The 15,573-nt window shown below is 45.9% G+C and overlaps 1 protein-coding gene across 5 annotated transcripts in view; it reads left to right on the top strand.

Annotated features, from left to right (window-relative positions):
• The first annotated feature begins 11,047 nt into the window (after positions 1–11,047).
• Positions 11,048–15,573, top strand: part of ING4 (inhibitor of growth family member 4) — a 48,107-nt gene continuing 43,581 nt past the window's right edge. For 2 of the 5 annotated variants that reach the window (XM_038422558.2, XM_038422552.2), the window contains exon 1: positions 11,284–11,655. In XM_038422558.2, coding sequence (XP_038278486.1) covers positions 11,601–11,655 — 55 coding nt within the window. In that variant the 5' untranslated portion in view covers positions 11,284–11,600. The other 3 variants (XM_038422566.2, XM_043501425.1, XM_038422575.2) reach the window with 3 other exon arrangements.

The raw sequence follows: 15,573 nt of genomic DNA, 5'->3' as shown, positions 1-15,573 counted from the left end.
TCTGTGGCATCCCAGGCCATCTGGAATACATCTCTGGCTACCACCTTGCCCTCTTCCACCAGAGTGGCAAACTCCTGCACCTGATCATGTGGGAGGCTCTCTTTGAACTTGCCGATGGAGTCCCACAGGTTGAAATTGTATCTGCCAAGTAGGTCCTGATCATTAGGGACCTTAAATTGAGGCTGGCTGCTGAGTAAATTTTTCTGCCAAATAAGTCCAACCTCTTGGCATCTTTATTTTTGGGGGTGCCACTTGCCTGTCCCTTTTGTTGACAGCGGACATGACCAGGGACCCTACAGGAGGGTGCGTGTAATGGTATTCATCCCCCTTGGCGAAGACATAGTACTTTTCCACCTTCTTGGATGTGGGTGGAACAGAAGATGGGGTCTGCCACACTGACTTGGCAATCTTTAGGACACCTGGGAGAATGGGCAATACAACGTGGGCTGGGGCAGAGGAGGGAATGACATTGAAGAGGTCATCAGGTTCCTCAGCTAGCTCCTCAACCTCCGGGGGGGAAGGCATGCAGGGGCGACAAGTGGGGCCCTGAATTTGCTGAAGGCCAGGCACCACAGGCCCATACAACTCCCTGCCCTTGGCCAGCAGCTCCGTCCAGCTCCTGAGCCCTGTCTCCCCCCCCCCATTCTGCGGCAATGGGGTACATGGGTGGGGGGATGGGGACACCCTGACATCAGCACCATCCTCCTCCTCCCTTGACTCTGCACAGCAAGCAGGAGGGTCCTGGGAGCAGCTGGCCAAGCGCTCCAAGGCAAAGGGCAGGAGCAATGCAGCTGCAGAGCAGTGTGAGGAGAGGGGGGGCTCTGCTAATCAAGTGTGTGGCACTTGACTGACTCTTGGGTGGTTGCATGGCCATGCAGCTTAGAGGGAACACAGGTCACCAGTAGCAGCTGTGCTCGCTGTGCCTTTATTACCACCAGGAGTGAGATATCAGCCAAAATCACCACTGCCTGTGGAAAATAGAGCTAATATTCAGTGCCATTATCCTAGGCACATACTCATGGAATCATGGCTGAAATTTTATTGTTTCATGCAACCAAAATTCCCCCCTGCTCACCTAGTGGGCCATATTCAGCATGGTTGGTGCTGGAGAGCAGTGCTGAAGTGTCAGTAAGCATGTCTTATTAAAAGTTTACATGGGAATAAGGGAAGAGAGTTTTGAAACTTACGTTTCCCTTTATGTTGTCACTGTAAATCTAATGATACATCTGTCTGTTTTTATCAGCAGTTTCTGCCATTGCAGCCTTGAGGGGCGCCCCTTCCACACCTGCAGAACATTTGGCCCTGATGAGGAACAGAAAGAGGACTAGGGAAGACATGGTCAGTGAGATCTGGCAAGCCAGTGTGGCATTGGACCACAAACATCAGGAAAGGAGAGGGAGATGCATCAGGACATAACAGGTCTTCTCAGGCAACAAACCCAGATGCTGCAGACCCTGGTTGATCTACAGGTCCAAAAATTCTAGATTCCCCACCCTTTGCAATTCTTGGAGAACTCCATGGTAGCAGCTCCCTATGCTCCCCAACAAACCATGTGGCATCATGGGCGCATCCTTATCCCTTCCACTCCACACCAGGTGACAGAAAAGAAATCCCTAGCTTCATATACACTGACCCGAGAGAACCACAGTTGATGTATGTGTCGCCACAGTGGAATACATTTGTGTACTAAAATGGTCCAAAATGTTTGCTGCCTTTCCAATTTTAAAGGTCCATTCTGTTAATTTATGTTAAAAGTTTGTATTGCATTGCCTTCTGTTTTTTACCATTGTTTTTCTGCACTGTTTTTTGCCACTCAATAAACTTCAATTTTTGGAGAATAAAATTATTTGTATTACTTCATAACATGTATTGCAGAATGCATAGGAGTACTAAACCCTCACAATACTTGTAAATGTACAGCAAGCACCACAGCACTCATAGGTTCAGGCAAATGGATGAGGTAATACCTTTTATTGGACCAACTTCTGTTGGTGAGAAAGACAAGCTTTCAAGCTTAGACAGAGCTCTTCTTCAGGTCTGAGAAACTAACTCACTGCTAAATACAAGGCGGAACAGATTGTTTAGCATTAGTTAACACATATTTCAAGGGACCATTCACAGTGAAATGTCCGTTAACACCCCTCCAGTCATAGGTAGGAAGGGGGTGGGGAAACAGCTGGGAGATGGTTGTTAGTGGGTTACAGAATGTTGTAATAAGCTGTAAATGTGGTTCTCTATTCAGTCCTTGATTTTTAGTATCTAGTAAACTTGAATTTAAGCTTCCAGGCTCATCTTTGTAAAGTCTTGTGCAGATTTCCTCTGAGCATGAGGACTGATAGGTCAGATTTTGAGTGATCACTTTGTGAAAAGTTTTCACCAACAAGTGTTTTTGTCTTTTGTCATTTTCCTCTGTGTGTTTGTTTGAGTGCATAGTGGTTGTCTGGTTTCACCCACGTAGTTGCTATTGGGGCATTTAGTACACTGGATGAGGTACACGACATATTGTGATAGGCATGTGTAGGACCCTTGGATCTCGAAAGGTGCGTTGTGGAGGGTGTTGATCATTGTGGCAAGCCTGGGTGGGGGTGAATAGTCTCCAGCCCTGCCCCTACTGCGTCCCCCACCGCCGGAGCCAAGAGCTCCCTCCACCTCAGCCATCAGCTCCCGCACCTGGCTAGTGCCCCCCCCCCCGCCTTGGAACAACAGGAAGGCGGATGGTGCAGCTGCAGCCCCCCCCCCCAGCTCCGAAGTGACAGGGTGGCCTCAGCCCTCCCAGCTCTGGAGCATAGGGAGGGCGGGTGGCACGGCCAAAGCCAGTGCCACCCCACAAGGAGCCTGGAGCCGTGCCAAGCAAGCAGGAGGGAGGGTCCTGGGGGCAGATCATGGGCGGGGCCACACCTGCCTGTTTGGGGAGGAACAGCCTCCCCCAGCCTGATACCCGCCACCCATGGTGGCTGTGGAGATATGTCTGCAGGTTTTGCATCTGTTGTTCTGGCAGGATCTGGCGCTGCGTGGAGTTGGTGTGTCCTGGTCTGTGAGGAGCTTGCTTCTGATGATGAGCTTGGAGAAATTGGGGGGTTGTTTGACACAGCTACATCACTGCATACATTAGGAAAATACAGTCATTTATATGTCAAGCACCACACAGTTCCTAACAGCACCCAAAGCTCCAGGCCCAAAGAACAGTCTAGCACAGAACACTATCCAAAGAGGATGGAGCTCTGCTATTCTCAATTGTGGCAGATTACAGAACAAGGAGCAATGGTCTCAAGTTGCAGTAGGAGAGGTCTAGGTTGGATATTAGGAAACACTATTTTACTAGGAGGGTGGTGAAGCACTGGAATGGGTTACCTAGGGAGGTGGTGGAATCTCCATCCTTAGGTTTTTAAGGCCAGGCTTGACACAGCCTTGGCTGGGATGATTTAGTTGGTGTTGGTCCTGCTTTGAGTAGGGGATTGGACTAGATGACCTCCTGAGGTCTCTTCCAACCCTAATATTCTATGACTACTGTGGCTGACCATTAAAATGTTCTTTCAAAGCCTCCCTCAACTACATAGCTTCACATTAAGCTCTTGTGATGGCCCCTGTGTCTGGCTGTTTAAAGTCAGCAGACAATAGTTCCACCTTCATTCTGGGAGCAGTTTTTCCGTCTTTGACTCATAGATAGTATGCAGGACACAAGAGGCAGCTATAACTATTGGGATATTTACTCTCACTGAGACCCAACCTAGTATGTAAACACCACCAGCATCCCTTCAACCCACCAAAAGCACATCCAACTGTCATTCTGCATCTGCTGAGCTGGTAATTGATTCTGTCTTTGGTGTTATTGAGGTGGTGGGTGTACAGCTTGATAAGCCTGGGAAGCAAGGGATAGGCTGGGTCCCCCAGAATCAGAACTGGTTTTTGCATATCACCAATAATAATCTCAGGGTTCGGGAAGAATGTCCCTGCTTGAAGCTTTCTGAACAGTCTTGTGGGGATTTTTTCCTACTAATATTTTATTAATTACACACACACACACAAAACAAATAATTATGCATTAACTTCTCATAATATATTAACCATTTGCTACCTAATCTTAACTACACATAAAACATTTAATTATATATCATGAATTATTAAAATATAAAATCAATTGTGTATTACGCAATTTACAAAACAGAATTCATTTAATAAAATCCAACTAGTTAAAGAAAAATTATTAAGATAAAGAATAGAAGCAAATTTCAGAGGATAGGGATAGACACAGAGAGGGAAGGAAGTGGGTAAAGAGGAGAGGAAAGCGAGGGGGAGAAGGGGGACATGCATTTAACAGGATCATTCAGATACTTCCAGGAACTCATCCCACATCTCTGAAAATTTTTCTTTGATATTTCTGTTACGGTATACAATTCGTTCCATGGTGGCCAATCTTATGAAGTCTATGCTCCAATCTTCAATTGTTGGTCCATTAGTCTTTTAGCAATTATTAGTACTCTGTTTAACCAAAGTTTTTCAGATTTATTCAAAGCTTCCAATTAACATCCATTAGGTTTAAAATTGCATGTTTAGCTTGTAACACAATTTTAGTTGACAGGAAAAAATTAACTCTGCAATTAATTTCTGTTCAAAGCATATGGGTGTAGGAACTTTCCCAGAGCATATGGGTTGAATTAGTATCTAATGAATCACAGTGCCAACATTTGTCTATTTTGAATGGTCGGAGAGGGGTCCAATGCATCCTCTATATGATTTTCTGCTGGCTTAATCTTAAATGGAGGTCCAAGGAACAGTCTGGAGCACTGACTAAAATTTGTTTCCATTGGTTAGCAGAGAATAATTGGCCTAGTTCCTCCTCCTATTTCTTTTATAGGGAATCTGTGTTTAATTCAAATTTGCTGGCCAGGTGTGCATATAGTATTGTCCTAGGTCTTGGCAATCAGGATAATATTTGGAGAAATGAAAGCAGTTCATATGAATCAGGGGAAGTGCAGGCATCAGGGCCAAATAGATGGCATGTTTCAAGTGGATAGATTGCTATTCCTTCCTAGTCTCTAGATTGAACCTTTCTTTTGATATTGTAAAAGGATGGAAAGTATCATTTTCAATAAACTGACTCATGGTCAATATCTCTTTCCTAATCCAATATAGCCAGAGACACCAAACTGAAGATAGAGATCCCCCAAGGGTTACCTCCTAGGTCTGCCCTGAAAGCCACTTTTAATTGACAGATCACTACAACTCTGTCACTTTTAGGATTTAGATGGTAATTCATTTCTGTGTATACATATGCTTGCTTTAATCTGTAAATAACTCATTTCTTTTTCCTAGTTAATAAACCTTCAGATAGTTTTTTACAGGACTGGCTACAGGCACTGTCTTTGGTGTAAGATCTAGGGTACCAGTCGATCTGGGCTAAGTGACTGGTCTCTTAGGACTGGAAGCAACCTGAATGTGGTGTGATTTTTGGTATAAGTGACCATTATCACTTATCCCAGTCTGTTTGAGTAGCAAGGTAGACTGGAGAGTCTAAGGGGACTGTTGGACTCCATGGTGAAACTGTTATAGTAGATCCAGGAGTTCACATTTGTTACTGGTTTGGTGACATCTAATTATAGAACATACCACCAGTTTGGGGTATCTGCCCTGTTTTTGACAGTCTGCCCTGAAGTAGGAATTCATAGTCATGAGCCACTCCAGACAGTGTGACAATCACACTGGTCCTTCCTGGCCTTGGAATCTGTGAATCTTCTGTCTTGGGAATATATGGTCAGTAGTGACTGGGCTGTCTCATCTGATGTTGGCTCTTAAGAGCCACTGTGTATGCAGGCTCTCTCCAGCAGTGGATTTTTTCTGAAGTACTGTCATTAAAGATGGCACTGAGGGAAAGTTGAAAACTCAAGGCAACATCTAATATGGTCTGTGAAAACTTTATATCCAATCCACAAGTGAGTAAACCCATTTTCCTGACATGTCAGAACCCCTGACAGCCTGGCTTATTCATATGATTAAAAAACAAATAAAATTCACTTACAAATAACTTCCTCTTGCAGGAGCAGCAGTGATGCTCTGTATAACCTGTACGTTCAAAAGGCCTGTTACACCTTCCCCTTCACCCCCTTTGTCTCCTTCTCTGAATTCCTGTGAAGTGACTTTCCCCCTCCCCCTCCCTCTTGGAATGCTCGTGGGATGAATGGGCTGCTTGAACAGCTGGAAGATCAGAAGAGCTCCAAGGTAGAGAAGGTGTCTGGTACTGATTAGGCAGCGATCACACGTCCAATGCATGGACACTGCCCGAGGCGGAGTGTGAGCAACCAGACGCGGCCAAGTCATCTCTAGTTGCAGGTCATGAGGATTAGGTCCTTAAAAGGGGAAGGGGCCATGTGCTCAGGAGTACACTCACAAGACTGTACCTCCCCTGAAGGCCCTTCGCCCGGACCACCTGGGCAGTGGTTCGCTGTGTTGCATTCCATCGTGCCTCGGGAAGACTTATCTTTGCTGCGCTGTTGGACACTTATCTTGAAGAATCCTGACCTCTCCAGTGACATGCCTGTCCTGGGAGCATGAGTATGCGAGTGTGATCCCCTCCCTCTTCTTTTGAGCTTAGCTATCAGTATAATAAATGTGCTGCTTTCTGCCAAACTCTGGTGGGTGATTAGTCCTCCCTAAACTTACTAGCTGGCCCAATTTTGGGTAACACTTCCTTACGAGTGAGTTAAGGTTGCTGCTTAACCAAGTGCTTTCTGCTCCTTCTACCTTTCTGAAATGTGGGATCTCAGATCCCCAAACTCAAACATTAGAAAACCTGAAATGCTTAGTTAAGCTTTCCTATCCCACAAATCCTTGGCAAGAACTACACAGTTCATGCTCGACACATTGAACTGACTGTTTCCAACTTCACAACCACAATGAAAGAGGGTAAATATGCATTACAAGTTTTCCTAAAATTAGTTTCCCAGAGTTTAGGGAAATATTAATCACTTCAAAAGGGACAAGTTTGGCATTTTGAAGTCCCACATCCTGAAAGGGTACAATAAAAAGTCACTGTTATGTGACGACATCATCATCCTTTTTAATTAAGATTTTTTGTAAGTGAATTTATCCAAGAATTCTGAAGGAATTGAAGAATTAAAAGGGGCTCATTAAAACCAGCTATTGTAATGGGGGTCCTGGAAAGAAGCAAATGCAGCTAATTTTATTAAAGAGGCTAGGGATGAGCCAGGAATTAGCAGTATCTCAGACTCAGGAAAATTAAAATAATTAACAACAGAATTGTAAATCACTTAGACAAACATGATTAGGGACTATACACTATGGTGTCTGCAAAGGAAAACCACATTTCTAATCTATTAGAATTTTTTGGATGTGTCAGCAAAATAGTTGATAAAGGAAGAACCAGTTTCTATAATTTGTTTGGATTTTCAGAAAGATTTTAACAAAGTCACATGTCAGAAGCGACTAAGGCTTGTCTACACAGTAGTGTAATGCACTCTACGGGGGTGTGATTTTTAAAATGCACTAACATGCTGCACATTAGGTTGTCTGTGTAGACCCTGCTGCTCTGCACTAAAGGTTCCCTAGTGTGCTTTAACGCTATTTCAAACAGCACTACATTAAAGCACACCAGCAGGGTCTACACAGACTAATTAATGTGCAATATATTGGTGCACTTTAAAAATCACACCCCTGTAGAGTGTATTACGCCACTATGTAGACAAGCCAAAGAAAACTAAGTAATCGTGGGATGAGATATGAAGTTGTGTCATGCATTAGAAAGCAGCTAAGAGAGAAAACAAAGAGAAGAGAAAAAGAGTTAATTTTCATTAGCAGTGGGGTGCCAAGTCTCTGTACATGGACCGTTATTGCTTAATATATTGATACAATTTCTGGAATAGGAAGGTGGGCAGTGAGGTTACAAAACTTTGCAGATTACACAAAATTATTGAGTTTACTCAAGACTAGAGAGTATTATGCAGAACATCAGAGGAACCTAAACATGGTAGAGTGACCAGGTAGCACCATGAAATTCACTGCATACCAATGCAATATAATGCACACTAAAATAAATAATTTGAACTTCTCATACACCTTGTAGGGTTCTCAATTAACTGTAATTACCCAGGGAAAATACTTAAGCATTGAAAAGTCATAGATTTTAGAGACCAGAGTGACTCATTATGACCACATCCCACAACCTTGACCCTGACCTCCTGGGGAAGCCGCCTTCCATCACCCTCCTTACCAAACTACTTCCTTTGAGCCCAAGACATTACTACACCAAACATTAACAACTAATAGCAAAGGTAGTTTGGTTGAAGAGGTTTGTGGTAAATGCTAGATCGGGGTTGGCAACCTTTCAGAAGTGGTATGTCAGTAATACATTTTAATGTTTTTTAGAAGGTCTCTTTCTATAAGTCTATAATATATAACTAAACTATTATTGTATATAAAGTAAATAAGGTTTTTAAAATGTTTAAGAAGCTTCATTTAAAATTAAATTAATATGCAGAGCCCCCCGGATCAGTGGCCAGGACCTGGGCAGTGTGAGTACCATTGAAAATCAGCTCGCGTGCCATAGGTTGCCTACCCCTGTGCTAGACTGAGGGAGCTAGTGTTAAAGCGGCAGTACGTGGTCTGGGGCTCATGGCAGTTCTGGTAATGGTAAGGTGAATGCCTTTGGACAGAGGAGTAGAGAGTATGTTCTGAAAATGATTAGCAGGCTAGGGCAAATGACTTATGAGGAGAGACTGAAGGAACTGGTCTTATTTAGTCTGCAGAAAAGAAGATTGAAGGGGGATTTGATAGCATCCTTCAACTACCTGAACGGGGATTCCAAAGAGCATGGAGCTCAGCTGTTCTCAGTGGTGGCAGATGACAGAACAAGGAGCAATGGTCTCAAGTTGCAGTGGGGAAGGTCTAGGTTGGATATAGGAAAAACTATTTCACTAGGAGGGTGGTGAAGCATTGGAATGAGTTACCTAGGGAGGTGGTGGAATCTCCAACCTTAGAGGTTTTTAAGGCTTGACAAAGCCCTGGCTGGGATGATTTAGTTGGGGTTGCTCCTGCTTTGAGCAGGGGGTTGGACTAGATGACCTCCTGAGATCTCTTCCAACCCTAATCTTCTATGATTCTATGATCCCATGATTCTTGCTGTATATTCCATCTGAATCATTACAGAGACAATGAAAACTTCTGCTCACTGTGCTGCAACTGTCAAAAAAGACAACAAATTGTAAAGAATGGGATGGACAAAAATACTGACACTATTGTGCAATTACATAAATGAATGGGACACCTTCCCCTGGAACATTTTGTTAATTCAGGCTACCGTATCTCAAGAATGATATGGAAGAAATAGAGGGGATTCAGTGATAAAAGACCAGAAGAAACGTCCATGAGACTGAAAAGACTGGGACTGCTCAGTTTAGCAAAGAGATGAATGGAGGCAACCAGGCTAAGGGTACCAAGGCTAATGAGCAACCTAGTGAAGGTAAATTGGGCACCCATATTTACCCACTCATATAATAACAAGGGACAGTCAGTGAAATAGAAAGGCAGCACATTTAAAACTGATAAAAGGAAACTTTACTCCCCCATGAGTTCATGGAGACCAAGAGCCTAGCAGAGGGGTTTCCCTCATTCTGTAGAGAGGGCCAAGTTCTGTTTTTAATTATGGTGTGTGGGCTGGGATATAAACTTAGGATAAAATATTTGCCTCCATCCACAGCTGATCTCCCATTGATAACAATGAGAACTCTCCACAGAAAACCAGGGTAGAATGTTTATGTAGAATCTAATCTTTTCATTATCTATATTTGTTCAATGCCTTTCTCTGAGTAATACCGAATGAGACAATAAATTCTGCTCCCTTTTCTCTACCATCCTCCATTCTTTCTTTGTCTCCTGCTTCTGTCCTTGGAACTTTTCTTTTTTTCATATTTCTGTACTTCCTTCCATGTAGTATCCTCCCAGTAGGTTTTATTCCCATTCATCTTCTAAACATGTGGTCTGCAAAAAGGTAAGCAAAAGCTCCCAGGCTGCCTCAAGGTCTGGCTGGGCTGCATTGATAGCTAGGCTATGTCAGCTGGTATCTTATCGTCTGCCCTCCTCTCTCTTTCCCCCCATAAGGTTATGGTTCCATTCAATCCATTTCCTGTATTAATGCTAAATCCCTATCCATCCTCAGATCAAACCATTGATTAAGAGACAGTGACTGAATCGGCCACTGTCTGAACCAACTAAATACACTGCTCCTGGAGGGCATGAGCCAGGGTCACAAGGTGAGAAGTGCTAGGAAAGCATTCCCATCCTCGACTCTCAGTCCCGCGTTCTTCCTCTCCCTGTGTGCTGTCAGGTCCCCAACACTTCTGTGAGAGCTCCCCCTGGAAAGTACTCGGGAGATATTTCCGCTCTCGCTGCCAGGGCTCTTTAGTCCGATGAAAACTACCCCTCTGGGAGCCTGGGAGGGCCTGAGATGAATCCCGACATGCACACCGTTGTTTCTGATTGTGCCTGGATACCAGGCCAGTCTGGACAGAATTTTCCTTTTCCTTCCCATCATCAGCATCCTCCTCGCCGCTAGCTGGACAAGGCGTTGCTCCTGGAAATGACCCGGCAGTGCACCCGCACGCTGCAGCGGCAGGCCAGTAACGGGTCCCTGTAAACACCCTCTTTCCCGCAGCGGGGTGGGGCCCAGATCCTCAAAAGTCTTTACACTAACTTCCACGTTTCTCCGAGGAAACTTCTCTTTCTCCCTTGCTCCCCCCTGCGCTGCTGCCCTAGTCTCGCCCCCGCCTGGGCCCCTCTGACCCGAAGCCCTCCCGGACCGACTACAAGCCGGTCACCGGCTGTTTGCACAGACAAACTGCTCCATTGTGCGCCTCAGCCAAGCGGCCCTGCGGCCTCCTCCGCGCCGGCCACTCGCCTCGGGGTCTGACCGTCCGCGGCTCCCCCGGGCCCGCGGCGCGGAGCCGGGCCCGTCCCGTCTGCCCCGCGAGCGCCTCGCTCTGACGGGTGCCTGTCTCCGCCTGTACCGTTATCGCCCATCAGCGGGTGGGTGGAGCCTCCAGCCGAGCCGTTGCTGGAGGAGGAACGAGCAATAATTCAAAGCGCCGCCGCCCGCAGGCGGAAGCGGCCGCGTGCTACACGGAAGTACTTTCGAGTGGGGAGGAAGTGACGCCATGTCGGACGGCGGGACAGAAGTTTCCCCGTTTCCGGCCCCGGCCGGAAGTGTCTGTGTTTGAGGCCCAAGATGGCGGCGGGGATGTACCTGGAACATTACCTGGATAGTAAGAGCTGGGGTGGGGGTGGGGCTGGCGGCTCCTGCCGGGAGGGTCGTTGCCTGGGGCTGGCCTCGTGGGGAGTGCGTTCGGCTCGGGGAGAAGCGGCGCGCGGGCTTCCGGGGCTCGGCCCGACAGCTTCGAGCGCGCACGCTCCCGCCCAGGACGCTGTGGCTCGGACCGAGTCCGGCGAGCCCCAGTGCGCGGCGGGGAGGGGGGTTAAAGCGCGGCGCCGGCGCTGTGGCCCCTTCCCCGCGCTCATGGGTTGTCGGAATCGCCCTGGCGTTGCGGAGCTGTTCCCAGTTCCTGCTCTTCCTGTGGTCTCTGGAGCCCGGCTCGATGTGGTCTGGGTCAGTCCCACACACCTGCCCTCGGCGCCAGATCCTGCCTCGGGGTAGGGATGGGGCTGCTGGCTGCTGCTGCTTCTGCACCTTCTCGTTTGCATCCTTTCCCTGCCGACTTCTCCTTTCATCGCGGTTTATAGGTTGGGGGGAAGGGGTAGTTTTTTAGCTTTGTTCCCCCTGCCCCACAACGCACAATCAATCCGTGGGACTTGTTGCCAGAGGATGTTGTGAAGGCCAAGACTATAACAGGGTTGAAAAAACAAACAAAGCAAAACCCTAGATAAGTTCATGGAGGACAGGTCCTTCAATGACTATTAGCTAAGATGGTTGGGAACACAACCTCATGCTCCGGGTGTCCCTAAACCTCTGACTGGGAGTGGACACTTGATGATTGCCTGGTGGCTTCATTCTGAAGCATCTGGCACCGGCCACTGTCAGAAGACAGGATAACTGGGTTAGACAGACAGTTGGTCTGACCCAGTGTGGTGACTGTTATGTTCAGAAAGCAGATTATTTGTGCCAGGCTCCTGCAACAGCTGGCAGCCATACAGCTGGCATTGGTGTGGGTGATGGTTAAGGATATGATTCTTTCACAGAGGTTTCAGAAATCACAGACTCTGACTTCCAGCGACCTCCATGATTTCAGCCCACAGTGGCTGGGAGCTGCAGGGTTGCCCCACCACATGGTGGTGGGGCCCCTGGAGCTCCGAGCGGGCCCCCACAGATGCCTGGCTGCTGAGTGTGGTGTGTGGACCCTGCCGTTGAGCTTCTGATTTTTGTCATGAATATTTTTAGTAAAGGTCACAGACAGGTCACAAAAAAGAAAAGGAATCCTTGTGGCACCTTAGAGACTAACAAATTGAACAAAGACAGGTCACAGTCTTCCATGAATTTTTCTTTGTTGCCCATGACCTGTCTGTGACTTTAGTGATGGTTTGAGTGAAGAAGAGAGAAAGTAGTTGGATTTCAAGTTCTGTCTCCTATAATTGACAAAAAGCATATTTTTCTCCACTCTCCACGCCGCCACCCCCCGAGAAGCAATAAAGGAGAGTGGATGGTTTACAGTGTTTTTTCTCTTCAATATATGGGTGGAGGGGATGGTTGTGAGCTAAATCCTATATTTATGATTTTTCTTATGGTTGTATGGAGTTTGTTACAGCTGGTTTATTTTTATTTGCATAGATGTTTTAAAATTGTCCTTGCTTCTTTTTTGTTATAGAAAAAGTGGTAATTTTTTAGGTAGTACCTAAAAAGGTAGTACCACCTTTTAAGATTGCCTGATTCTTCTCATTATAAGATCCTCACTTTCACTTATAACTTTACCAAACTTGATCCATTTTGGGGGGAAAAGTCTTGAGCTGATTTTTTTTTTTATTTTATTTTTTTTTAATTTCAGCCAAAATAGTTCAATTGCTTCAGAGAACAAGTCAAGGAGAAAATGTTTTGGCATATTTAAAACATGATATGTTAGCAACCTATTCTTTAGAAATTGCTAGCATGTGTTAGGTTAGGGACTTGAAACTTGGCAGGGAAGTTGCTGTGGTTGTTAGGATTGTGCCTTTTGCCATCCTGGAGAAAATTCACCCAAATGTGGCCAAGTTGCAAGTCTTGGGAGGGGGGAGGAATCTGTTTGCACATGCTCAGTATAAATTTGTTGGAATTTAACAGCGAAATTCTCTGAAAATTCCTTCAATACTGAGTATACTCTAGCTTGGGGCTGCAGGGGCCAAACAGCACTTCCCTGCAATTGCGACTCTTGGCTGCTGTGGGACAGGAACTAAGAGCAGAGAGACTCTCTCCCCTGCAGTCTCAATTCTCTCCCCTCTGGGCCCAGGCAGTATGGAGAAGGAAGCTGCCTGAATTTAAAGCAGACAGGACAATAACCAGACTTGGGGAGAGTAGATTTGGCAGGAAAACTGGGATTAGCTGGTTATAGATACTGAGCCGGGGGCAGGAGAGACAAAACTCATGAGGAGCCAGGGTATCGTGGGAGAACTAAGACTAGCTGGGCAAAGATACTGGGGAAAGGGAAGGCTCAGCCAAGGTATGTATGGGGGAACTGAGATTACGTGAGCCCAGGAAGGGAGACTGGGAGCCAGTGTGGAGTGAGGAGGAGATGATTGGAGACCTGGCAAAGGGGGAAAGAAACAGATTTTACAAGGATAGTAGGGCTCAGACCGGGAGCTCAGAGGAAAGGACTAAGACTGACTGGCGCTGGAACGAAGAGAGAGAGGAGTAGACAAGGACAGTTGGAAGGCACAGGAACCAAAGGCTCTGTGACCAGAGTGCACGCACTTCCAAAACCTGGACTGGAACCCAAGATTCCTGGCTCTCACCATTCGTTCGTTGGCTGTCAGCAAATTGCCGCGAAACCCACTGTCTTGTACCCCTTCTGTGTCAATCCATGCAGAGGACGACAACCTACTATTGCTGTCAGTTATTGCTTAGCTTAAATGCTAGCAGTCAGTGCTGTGGATTTAAAACTTTTAACCCTGCTGGTGAGCCATATGGGTGTCAGTATATCACATGATGAAATTTTTTGTTTACCTTTTTAAAAACTTAGGAAATTACGCATTTAAAAAAAACTTCTTATACAAACGTTAAGGTTTCAAAGTCAAGCTTTCAAAAGTTGGGAAATGCCAGAATTAAGGTTGCATATTCTTTTAATGCAGTTTTGTGTGTGTAAGCTCTAACACCTCTGTGGTTTGCAGCAGGAACTTAACATTTAGCAGAGGGGATGTTTCTAAGTTCAGAGACTTGCGTCTTGCTGTCCCTGTGAAAACTGAAAAAGTTATAAAACTGTAAAACATCTCCATTTGCAGTTTGTATTATACTCTGCAGAGCATGATAGTCTTGCTGTTTAAAAAATGAGACTGTTGTGTCTGCACTGAGCATGCCCCAGCTTTGCTGAGCCTATTCACAGACAGGTTTCAGAGTAGCAGCCGTGTTAGTCTGTATTCGCAAAAAGAAAAGGAGTACTTGTGGCACCTTAGAGACTAACAAATTTATTAGAGCATAAGCTTTCGTGAGCTACAGCTCACTTCATCGGATGCATTCACAGACAGACACATTTGAACTGTTTTCTTCCTCTCTGGTGATGTCTCTGTGTCCCCTATCCTCTTCTTCTTCCCCTTCCTTCAACTCCGTCCAATATGAGAGGAGTTAAAAATGAAAAGGCATCTCCCGACTTCCCTAAAACATGTCCTCCTGCAGCTTCTTATCTCTATTTAATGTCCTAAACCATTTTTTGTCCTCTGCCTCCACTATTTCAGAAGCTGGATCTTCTATACTGTAGCTATCAGATCCTGTAATGGGAGGAGAAAGCTAGATACTGAAGTACTTTCTCCTCCCCTACACTAAGGAAGCGGTGGGTAGTGAGAGAGGGAGAAGAAAGGAGGGAGATCAGAGAAAGAACTTGGGAAGGGAAGAGTCTTGGGACAGTTGGGAGAGAGAAGGCTGCGGGAGGGAGGAGGAGCTCCTTGCTTTGTGTAGAGGAGCTTGTTTGTATGTATGTGTATTCTTAGAAGAGGCTGTGTAACAAGTCCCTTATGTATACAGGCAGTCTGTGTGTGTGCTGTGTTTGCGTTTGCTTGATTTTTGGGGTAAGAAGGCCAGAGAACATGACATTTTTTTGCATGGGGTGCATGAGATGAGTGACTGTTAGAGATTTTGTAGAGGGTGGCAAATGAGTGTAATGTTGGGGGGCAAGTGGGAGAAGGGATGGCACAAGAATGTGATTTTTTTTTTTTTTTTTGTAGTAACCAAAGGACCCTTGAGGACTCTGGCCTCATTGTGCTAGGCACTGTACAAACATGTACAATAAGATACAATCCCTGCCCTAAAGAGATTATTATCCAAGTCCCTATGTACACATGAAAGTTGCACTGGTGAAATTGCCCTTATATTACAGGGAACTGCTGTGCATCCACACACACGTTTCCTCCCACCCATGCTTCACTGAGGAAATT

Source organism: Dermochelys coriacea, chromosome 1, assembly GCF_009764565.3.
Source record: "Dermochelys coriacea isolate rDerCor1 chromosome 1, rDerCor1.pri.v4, whole genome shotgun sequence".
Classification (NCBI taxonomy): domain Eukaryota; kingdom Metazoa; phylum Chordata; order Testudines; family Dermochelyidae; genus Dermochelys; species Dermochelys coriacea.
The sequence above is the reverse complement of the archived record's forward strand: the minus strand, read 5'-3'. Positions and strand labels throughout refer to the sequence as shown.